The sequence below is a fragment of the Mandrillus leucophaeus genome, unplaced genomic scaffold (genome assembly GCF_000951045.1).
Source record: "Mandrillus leucophaeus isolate KB7577 unplaced genomic scaffold, Mleu.le_1.0 Scaffold117, whole genome shotgun sequence".
Lineage (NCBI taxonomy): Eukaryota > Metazoa > Chordata > Mammalia > Primates > Cercopithecidae > Mandrillus > Mandrillus leucophaeus.
Genome location: NW_012099987.1, coordinates 2,971,138 through 2,982,476, shown reverse-complemented (window position 1 = coordinate 2,982,476; position 11,339 = coordinate 2,971,138). Strand labels below are relative to the sequence as shown.

General features: G+C 46.5%; 1 protein-coding gene across 3 annotated transcripts in view; it reads left to right on the top strand.

Moving 5' to 3' along the window:
- The first annotated feature begins 4,806 nt into the window (after window positions 1-4,806).
- The window catches only part of MORN4 (MORN repeat containing 4), a 19,971-nt gene continuing 13,438 nt past the window's right edge, over window positions 4,807-11,339 (top strand). For 2 of the 3 annotated variants that reach the window (XM_012000529.1, XM_012000548.1), the window contains exon 1: window positions 4,807-5,246. In XM_012000529.1, the coding sequence (XP_011855919.1) occupies window positions 5,006-5,246 (241 nt within the window). In that variant the 5' untranslated portion in view covers window positions 4,807-5,005. The remainder of the gene's footprint in view (window positions 5,247-11,339) is intronic. The other variant, XM_012000540.1, reaches the window with a different exon arrangement.

The following is an 11,339-nucleotide window of genomic DNA, read 5'->3' as shown; positions in this document are numbered from 1 at the left end:
AGTGTCTAGACACAGTAGGTGCTCAGTACATTACTATTCGTGAGAAAGGGAAGGAAGATAGAGTCCCTGCCCTCACGCTGAAGGCATGTGACTTTCTGAGGCAGTTGGAGAAAAAAAAAGCCAACAAAATGAGCTCAAAACTCCGTAACAGTTCACCAATTAACTGAGGCAGGCTGCAGCCTTAACAAAGCCTTTATTTTATTTATTTATTTATTTTTTTCAACCAGAATGCTCAAGGATCAAGCAAAGGCTTTAAGTGGGTCATGTGCTATGAGCTGAGTCTTAAAGAAAGAGTAATTAGATTGCTGGGAAAAAAGGAGAGAGGAAACAAATGGTCCACCAAGCAGGAGTCACCTGAGAAAAAGAGGAAGGCTAAGTCAGGTAGGCAACATAGAGCAACCTTCTTGTTTCTAGGGGAAGCAGAGTTAAACTGGGTTACCAAGGGCCTGGAAACTAGAACAGAATGAGACTAGCCTGGGCAACATGGTGAAACCCTGTCTCCACTAAAAATACAAAAATTACCCAGGCTTGGTGGCTCATGCCTGTAATCCCAGCTACTCGGAAGGCTGAGGCAGGAGAATCTCTTGAACCCGGGAGGCAGAGGTTGCAGTGAGCAGAGATTGTGCCATTGCACTCCAGCCTGGGCAACAAAAGCAAAACTCAGCCTCAAATAATAATAATAATAAATCCATGGAATACTGTTTCAGTTAAAATTTATACAAACAAGCCAGGCGCGGTGGCTCATGCCTGTAATCCTAGCACTCTGGGAGGCTGAGGCGGGTGGATCACCTGAGGTCAGTAGTTCAAGACCAACCTGGGCAACATGGCGAAACCCTGTCTCTACTAAAAATACAATAATAATAATTATTATTATTATTAGCTGGGCATGGTGGCACACCTATGATCCCAGCTACTTGGGAGGCTGAGGCAGGAGAATCGCTTGAACCCGGGAGGCGGAGGTTGTAGTGAGCCAAGATCGCAGTCCTGCACCCCAGCCTGAGCGACAGAACAAGAATCCGTCTCAAAAAAAAAAAAAAAGGGTATACAAACACTACCTTCAAAAGTGTAGAATGTACGGCCAGGCATGGTGGCTCATGCCTGTAATCCTAGGGGAGACCGAGGCAGGTGGATCACAAGGTTAGGAGTTCGAAACCAGCCTGGACAACATGGTGAAACCCCATCTCTACTACAAAAAATTAGCCGGGCATGGGGGCAGGCGTCTGTAATCCCAGCTACTCGGGAGGCTGGGGCAAAAGAATCGCTTGAACCTGGAAGGCGGAGGTTGCAGTGAGCCAAGATCATGCCATTGCACTCCAGCCTAGGTAACAGGGCCAGACTCCATCTCAAAGAAAAAAAAAAAAGTGTAAAATGTAATGGTTGGAAGCATGGGCTTGGAAATCAGAGACATTTGAGTTTGAATTCAGTCTCCACGGTGAGCAGTTGTTTTAGACAAGTTACATAACCTCTCTAAGCCTCAGTTCCTTAACCTATAAAATGGAAATAATCATCCCATGAGACCAGCCTGGCCAACATGGTGAAACCCCGTCTCTTAAAAATACAAAAATTAGCCAGCTGTATCGCCCAGGCTGGAGTGCAGTGGCACAATCTCAGCTCACCGCAACCTCTGCCTCCCAGGTTCAAGTGATTCTCCTGCCTCAGCCTCCTGAGTAGCTAGGACTACAGGCAAGGGCCACCACGTCCGGCTAATCCCCTAGGATTACAGGATGGTCTCGATCTGTTGACCTCATGATCCACCCACCTCGGCCTCCTAAAGTGCTGGGATTATAGGCATGAGCCACCGCGCCCAGCCTAGACATTGTTTTAAATGCATTGCATGGATTAACTCATGGAACCAGCTTTACAATACCCTGTGATTTGGAAACTGAGACCCAAGGAGGTAAAGGTAATATGCCCATTGTCATTCAGCTGGTAAATGGCAGAGCTGGGTCCAAATCCAGGCAGACTGTTTCCATGCTGTTAACACTATGTTGATTCTTATTAAATATCCCTATGAAATATGTCTCATATTCATCCCCTTTCTTTCATCTCCACTGATGCCACATGAAACTTTCAGGATGTGTTAGTTGCATTATTACGATAACTTCTGAGTTTGTTACTTTGCTTCTAATCTCTCACTGGTCATCTCTGAGTGTCACTGCCAGACTAATTTTCATAAAATACTGCTTGTAGTATGTCATTCCCCTGGCCCAGAAACTACATTTTATTTATTTATTTATTTATTTACTTATTTATTTATGTTTTGAGACAGGGTCTCTGTATTAACCAGGCTCAAGCAATTATCTTGCCTTAACCTCCCGAGTGCTGGGACCACAGACACTTGTCACCACACTCAACTAATTATAAATGCCATAAGAGTAGCAATCATGAGGCCGGGCGCAGTGGCTCAAGCCTGTAATCCCAGCACTTTGGGAGGCCGAGACGGGCGGATCACGAGGTCGAGAGATCAAGACCATCCTGGCTAACATGGTGAAACCCTGTCTCTACTAAAAAATACAAAAAACTAGCCAGGCGTAGTGGCGGGCGCCTGTTGTCCCAGCTACTGGGGAGGCTGAGGCAGGAGCATGGCGTGAACCCGGGAGGCGGAGCTTGCAGTGAGCTGAGATCCGGCTACCGCACTCCAGCCTGGGCGACAGAGCAAGACTCCGTCTCAAAAAAAAAAAGAGTAGCAATCATGGCTTTTCAAGCCTGACAGAACCTAGCATCATGCTGTACTCACGTTGTTTAAGAAATAAACATATGGATACACGGATTGATGTGCATGGTATTTAGGAAGATTTGCTCGCTCCAGTCTTGGCACTATATTTTATTTATTTATCTAGTGAACCAGAAATAAAATTCTAAGCCCCCCAACCAAATGAATGGGCTCCTCTTCTGGGCCAAGGGCATTCCTAAATTAACCTGAAAAACTAGTTGAGGCCATGATGAGAAGTGGGAGTCAGACATGCCTCATTATATTCTCCTCCTTTTGGAATTCAGGACCAGCATTTAACACTAAAGCAGATAGCCGGGCGCGGTGGCACATGCCTGTAATCCCAGCACTTTGGGAGGCCGAGGCAAGTGGATCACCTAAGGTCGGGAGTTCAAGACCAGGCTGACCAACATGGAGAAACCTGGTTTCTACTAAAAATACAAAATTAGCCAGAGTGGTGGCACATGCCTGTAATCCCAGCTACCTGGGAGGCTGAGGCAGGAGAATTGCTTGAACCTGGGAGGCGGAGGTTGAGGTGAGCCAAGATCGCGCCATTGCACTTCAGCCTGGGCAAAAAGAGCAAAACTCTGTCTCAAAAAAAACAAAAAACAAAAAACATTAAAGCAGAGAACTTAAGGTTGACACAGCAGACTCTTTGTAGCAATGATACCAGCATTGACAGACAGCAGACCCCATCTGTCATGATAGCAGGCAAAGGTGTCTTTTGTGGTAAAAATCTACATTCTGTAGAAAATCCCCTTCCCTTTCCAGGTCTTTTTCCTGATCCAGGAGAGAACTAACTAAGAGTCTGATACCTTTTTAAATCTGATAAGAAACACTGGCCAGGCATGGTGGCTCACGCCTGTAATCCCAGCACTTTGGGGGGCAGAGATGGGAGGATCGCTTGAGCCCAGGAGTTCAATACCAGCCTGGGCAACATGAGGAAACACCATCTCTACAAAATATACAAAAATAAGCCAGGCATAGTGGAATGAACCAGTAGTCTCAGCTACTTAGGAGGTTGAGGTGGGAGGATCACTTGAGCCTGGGAGGTCAAGACTGCAGTAAGCCATGATCCAGCTACTGCACTCCCAACTGGGTGACAGAGGGAGACCCTGCCTCAAAACGAAACAAAAAGCAAAGAAACATTTACAATCTATGCTCTCTGGAGCCTGCTACCTGTAGCCTTCTCTGCATAATAAAAACCTTGATTTCCACAATTCTGTGTGTGTGTGTGTGTGTGTGTGCATATCTTAGTAACAATTCCTTAACTTAATCCAGACATTCCCTTCTATGGGTTCCAGGTCTTTAAACTCTTTCAACCAATTGTCAATCAGGACATCTTTGAATCAACTTACATGCTGGAACCTGCCACCCCCACCTCCTTTCGGGACCAAGCCAATGTACATTTGACATGTATTGATTGATGTCTTATGTCTCCCTAAAATGTATAAAACCAAGCGGTGGCCCAACTATTTTGGACACACATTCTTAGGACCTTCTAAGGCTGTATCACGGTCATGTCCTTAACATTGGCAAAATAAACTTCTAAATTGAAACCTGTCTCAGATACTTTTTGGTTTGCAGTTTATTTGTTTGTTTGTTTATTTATTTGAGACAGGGTCTTGCTAGGTCGCCCAGGCTGGGGTACAGTGGCAGAATCATGGCTTACTGTGGCCTCAACCTCCTGGGCTCAACGGATCCTCCCACCTCAGCCTCCTGAGTAGCTGGGACTACAGGCACACACCACCAGGCTGGGTAATTTTTTTTTTTTTTCTATAGATACGGAGTCTTCCTGCATTGCCCAGGCTGATCTAGAACTCCTGGGCTCAAGCGATCCTCCTCTGCCTCGGTTTCCCAAAGTGTTGGGATTACAGATGTGAGCCACTGCGCCTGGCCAGGTACTATATTTTAAACAAAAAGAATCTAGGTAATGACAAGGACAGCACAAATTCCTATAACGAATGCAAAAGTGTCTTGATATCACAATGTCTAGCACAGAGTTATTGGAGGCTGTCCTGCCCAGCGCGTTACAATTTACAAAGCTGCTTCTCTGAAGCTGGATTTAGGATCTGTCTTAAACTCAGCAGTGGGGACTGGAGCAAGATCACAGCCGCTCGCGTTGATGGTCACTGTTGCTTCCGGCGCAGGTTTGGTTTTCTTTGGGGTTGCCATTTCAACTAGACGGCCTCGGGGTAGGCCAGATTTGGATCCTCTGTCTTATCTGCGTTGCAGAGGTGGGACCACCCCTCTTTCACATAGCTCCGGTTCGCAATCACTCCGCCCCGCACAAAGATGGCGCGGAGGCGGGCTGGGCCAATGCGGAGTGGCGTTGCTCCCGGTTGCCTAGGTAACAGCCAATGGGCAGCGGGAATTGTGCCCAGTGCGGTCGCCCGGGATGGCGGCGTCAAGTGGGGCAAGCGCTGGTGGAGGTGGCGGAGAGCAAGGTGGCAGCCGGGAGCCCATCAGAGGAAAAGTCCGAGGCGCTGGAGCCCTGCGTCCAGGCGTGAAGGTCATCCCGAAAGGCCAGTCCCAGGTTGGCTGGAGGCGCAGGAGGGAGGGAGCTGGGAAACAGTATGATCGGCCAGGTGGGCACTGAGGAACCCAGCACGAGATGACCGGGCTGGGGGATGCGGCTCCACCTCCGATACGCTGACCTGAGGTCGGCTGCCTGTGGGGGACCCAAACCTGAACCCTTTAGTCTCCACCGCGGGGGTCGAGGCCCAGGAGAGCCGACTGGACTGGGGTTAGTGAGCAGGGGGTGGAGGGTTGCATCAGGGGAATTGGCAGAGCCGTGGGAGCGTTAGACCCTGCCGGGCGGGAGAGCGGACCAGGATAGCAGGAAGCAACCGGGCGGGAACGTGAAAATGGGGTGCGAGAAGGTGTTACCTTGTTGTGGTCTAGGGCTTTGTTTTCCCTGGACCCGCCTTTATCTCGCTGGTGGAGAGAACTCCCACATATGGAAGCCTGGGGAATGGGATGCTTCAATTCGTTGATGGGGGGTATCCCTGCAGTCTAGCATCTCTGAACTGCTTAGGTACCAGCAGGAATAGCTGCTATATCGGAGTCCAGCCCAGGCATTCCCTTTCCCGTGAAATGGGATCGTATTCTGGCAGTATTACTCCCTAGTCCCAATCACCCCCAGGTCAGGTCATCATCGCGTTTTTTTTGTTGTTGTTTTGTTTTGTTTTTTAAATATTCTTTTTGGCGCCAATTTTCTTCCCAATTTCTTCATTCTAACCATCCCACAGTCTTCCTAAACGAACCCTTCATATAGCAACGATACATTTCTTTACTTTTCACATGAGGAAAGAGGAGGTTAGACTTAACAATGGAAAACAGTTATTTCGAGCTCCTTTTAAAACACCTAAAAAAGAATATTTAGGCCGGGCGTGGTGGCCCACGCCTGTAATCCCAACATTTTGGTAGGCCGAGGCGGGTGGATCACGAGGGCAGGATTTCAAGACTAGCTTGGCCAAGATGGTGAAACCCCGTCTCTACTAAAAATACAAAAATTAGCCGAGCGTGGTGGCGGGCGCCTGTAATCCCAGCTACCCAGGAGGCTGAGGCAGGAGAATTGCTTGAACCTGGGAGGCGGTGGTTGCAGTGAGCCGAGATCCTGCCCCAGCACTCCAGCATGGGGAACAGAGCAAAACTCCGTCTCATAAAAAAAAAAAAAAAGAGTATTTGACTTTTTGTTCTAGGTTCTTAACAAGGTTAATCTTTGTTCATCAAAGCCTTCATTTTCTTCTCTTTAGGATTCTAAAAGCCTATGAACTGCTTTATTACTGAAATAATTTGACAAGACTGTTGTACCCTGGGAAGGGGGTTTTGGGGAGACATGTGGGTAGTTAGGGTGGCTGCCTCCAACCAGTATTCTCTAACTGGATCTCTCCCACCGCCCCATCCTTTTTGTTTGTTTGTTTGTTTGTTTTTCTTTTCTTTTCTTTTTCTTGAGATAAGGTCTGGCTCTGTTGCCCAGGCTGGAGTGCAGGTGTGGTGCAGTCACTGCTCACCCTGGCAGCCTCAAATTCTGGGCTCAAAGCAATCCTCCTGCCTCAGCCTCCTGAGTAGCTGGGACTACAGGCATGCACCACCACATCCAGCTAATTTTTGAATTGTTTTGTAGAGATGAAGTCTCACTATGTTTCCCAGCTTGGTATTGAACTCCTGGGCTCAAGTGATCCTCTTGCCTCAGCCTCCCAACGTGCTAGGATTACAGGACTGAGCCATCATGCCTGGCCCTTTTCCTCTTTGTGTCAGTTGTTTTTTTTTTTTTTTTAATCCTCTTAAATTGGACACAGGTTACTGTGAATACAAAAATGTTCTTTAATAAGTTGATTTCTTAAAATTAGAAAAAGATAAATAGAACGGAAACAAAAATTCTCATTACTGTCTCAGAGTTCTGTTTGGAAATAAGAAAATAATAATAAAGAAATGTCTGGGGCAAAAGAAAATGAAGATAGCAGGAATGTAGTCTATAGTGCAGACTAATAGTGTATTGGTTTACAGGGACAGAATAGTAATTTTCTTTTACGTAAATGTTTGGACTGATCCTTTGCAACCAATCTATCAGGAGTGCAGAAAGGGTGAGTGTCTGTTTAGAAGTGTGAATCATCTTGGCTTGTGACTGGATTCCATGGGTATATTTGTAGCCTAAACCCCTAAGCCATATATTCTTTTTAAAAAGATGATTTGGATAACTGATACAAATACTGATTTGCATCTCTTATTAAAGTATTGGGCCGGACACGGTGGCTCACACCTGTAATCCTAGCACTTTGGAAGGCTGAGGCAGGCATATCATTTGAGCCCAGGAGTTCAAGACCAGCCTGGGCAACATGGTGAAACCCTGTCTCTACCAAAAAATGCAAAACCTAGCTGGGTGTGGTGGCATATTCCTGTAGTCCCAGCTACTCAGGAGGCTAAGGTGGGAGGGTGGCTTGAGCCCAAGAGGCAGAGGTTGCAGTGGCTGAGATGACGCCACTGCACTCCAGCTTGGATGACAGAGCCAGACTCTGCCACAAAAAAAAAAAAAAAGAAGAAGTATTGGGCTTTCAGTCTTCATCAGCACTGGCTGTATTTTGTTAAACTAGATTTGTCTCAATGACCATAGTTACTGGTGAAATTCCTTTTTAGGTCAGTAGCTGTGGTTAGTTATATATTATACATATATTATTATATATATTATATATATAGTAGTATATATATAGAGAGTAGCTGTGGTTAGTTATATATTATATATTAGCATGGTTAGTTATAAAAGTCATAAAATCCAGACAATGTCCCAAATAGTGACAATATCAACTATTTGGGCACATGTGACAGTTTCTAGCCAAATGTATTCAACCATGGCCTGAGATCCATGGATTCTACGCATGTTCCCTTTCAGTAGCACTTCTGATTGTGGTCTTGGCAATGGACATCATTTTGGCAAGCATCTGCTCAAGGGAATTTGCTATGTGTCCCTAAATCAAAATGGAATGGAAGTTTGTAGTATGTACTGTTGGAAACCAATGGGATAGGATAGTGGCAGGGTTAGGTTGAAACATGGTATTCCAGTTATTATTGCCGTATAACAAATTACCCCAGAATTTAGCAGCTTAAAACACCCATATGGTGGCCGGACACGGTGACTCACATCTATAATCCTAGCACTTTGGGAGGCCGAGGCGGGTGGATCATAAGGTCAGGATATCGAGACCATCCTGGCTAATACAGTGAAACCCTGTCTCTACTAAAAATACAAAAAATTAGTCAGGCGTGATGGCGAGCACCTGTAGTCCCAGCTAATTGGGAGGCTGAGGCAGGAGAATTGCTTAAACCCAGGAGGTGGAGCTTGCAGTGAGCAGAGATTGCGCCTCTGTACTCCAGCCTGGGCGACAGAGCAAGACTCCATCTCAAATAAATAAATAAATAAATAATACCCATATGATGCTCATGGATTCTGTGGGTAAGGGAATTTGGACCTGGCACCATGAGGAGGCCTCTTTCTGCTCCCTGATATGGGATGGAATGCAGGCTCAGTGACTGAGAGCTGGAATCATCTGAAGGCTGCTTCACTGATGCCTGGTACCTGAGATAGGATGATTCAAAGGTAAGGACAGCCAACTGGAGCACCAATATATGACTTTGCTGTGTGACTTGGCTTTCAGTGTTAGCCTCTGGGTAGTCAGGCTTTTTATGTGGTGGCTCACATCTCCAAGTGTGAGTGTATCAGTGACAAGATGGAGGTTACGTCACCCTTTATGATCTAACCTCAGAACACACCACCATTTTCTTTTGAGACAGAGTTTCGCTCTTGTTGCCCAGGCTGGAGTGCAATGGCACGATCTTGGCTCACCGCAACCTCTCTCCTGGGTTAAGCAGTTCTCCTGCCTCAGCCTCTCAAGTAGCTGGGATTACAGGCACGCGCCACCACACCCAGCTAATTTTGTATTTTTAGTAGAGATGGGGTTTCTCCATGTTGGTCAGGCTAGTCTTGAACTCCCGACCTCAGGTGATCCGCTCGCCTCAGCCTCCCGAAATGCTGGGATTATAGGAGTGAGCCACCATGCCCGGCCCACACCATCATTTTCATTGTGTTCTATTGGTCCAAGCAGTCACGAGCCTACTCAGATTCAAGGAAGGGGAGATAGATTTCACTTTTTTTTTGAGACGGAGTCTTGCTCTGTTACCCAGGCTGGAGTGCAGTGGCACAATCTCGGCTCACTGCAACCTCCGCCTCCTGGGTTCACTCCATTCTCCTGCCTCAGCCTCCTGAGTAGCTGGGACTATAGGCGCTCACCACTATGCCTGGCTAATTTTTTGTATTCTTTAGTAGAGACGGGGTGTCACTGTGTTAGCCAGGATGGTCTCGATCTCCTGACCTCGTAATCCGCCAGCCTCGGCCTCCTAAAGTGCTGGGATTACAAGCGTGAGCCACCACGCCCGGCCAGATTTCACTTTGCGATGGGTCAGCAGCCAGGTCAAATTGTAGACAAACATGTAAGACAGAAGATACTATTGCAAACATCTTGGAAATACAGTCCACCACATTTGGTAATAACAAGGTAACCTTTTTGGTTTCATTGGCTTCCTTAAAATATTTAGGGTATAATCCCCAAGAGCTAACAGCATACTGAAGAAGTGGTTAGGGGCTGGGCGTGGTGGCTCATGCCTATAATCCCAGCACTTTGGGAGGCCAAGACAGGCAGATCACATGAGGCCAGAAGTTTGAGATCAGCCTGGCCAACATAGTGAAACCCCATCTCTACTAAAAATATGAAAATTAGCTGGGCGTGCTGGCACGCCTGTAATCCCAGCTACTCAGGAGGCTGAGGCACGAGAATCTCTTGAGCCTGGGAGGCGGAGGTTGCAGTGAGCCAAGATCACAACATTACACTCCAGCCTGGGTGACACTGTGAGACTCTGTCTCAAAAAAAAAAAAAAAACGTGGTTAGGTGTACAACTTGAGAACTAGTACTTTGTCCATAAATAACCCTCAAACTGGAGAAACGTTCCTTTCTTTCAGCAATCTTCTACTGGTCCTCCTGGAACAAGGTAGAATGCCACTCTTTGGAAGCTTCATGTAGCCTTGAGAAAAAGTAAATAAATACAAGGCAGTACTTTCCCTGAGTCCCTGTGTAGTCAATATGACTCCTCAAATCCCACTGCAATAACTCTTTCCAAATTTTGAGTGAAAACAAGTTGGTTAACTGCTGCCAGACATCTAAAGGAAATACTTATAATCTTTTTATATAAATAGTGATTTTGTGTTTACGTTTTGGAATGGTTGTTTAATTATAAGATTTAGTGGAAGATACCGTCCTTCAGATTCTAACTGACGTGCTTTGAAGGAATGAAACTTCAACCATAAGCTGACTTTTAGTGCTGTGACTTAGTTCTGGGAAGAGCTGAAGATTGCCTGATCAAAATGCCTGTCTGTACTGGAAAGAGTTTTCTTCTGCTATTCTGATGGAAAACTGCTTCTCATGCTCTCATTAATGTTGTATTTGCAATGGAGTCATGTTGGCCTCTACCCCAGCACACTCCGATGCTGGGCTGGTGATAAGAGACTTGTGAGCCTGAAATTGGATGCTGACCTTGTGGGACATTGATAGGACAGAGATGACACGGCAAGTACCAGCATCCCCTCTCAGAAAATAGCTCCCAGAGGTTTGGAGGTAGTTGACTACAAGAAAATAATGGTCCTTGCCTCGGATACCTTCTGTGTGAGAGATACTGGAAATGGAATGTTTGACTGATAACTGAAGAAGGGAGAAAGTCCTATGGGAGTGGCCCCCAAACATCTCGAGAAGAGTCTCCACAAGGTTGCCCTTCATTTAGGCGAGAAATGAATCTTTTCTCTTATTTGGGTGAGAGCACAGGGATTCTTAGAACTCATCTGTCCTCATGGCTGGGATAGAGCCAGGGTGTAGAAGATGTCGTTGAGCCCTGCTGTGGTCAGGCCTAGCTGTTTTCACATCAGACCATGTCTGGGTTTTTGGTGTCTGTATCAAAAATCATTATGTTCTGGCTAGGCACGGTAGCTCATGCCTGTAATCCAGCACTTTGGGAGGCCAAGGCAGGCAGATCACATGAGGCCAGGAGTTCGAGACCAGCCTGGCCAAAATGGTGAAACCCTGTC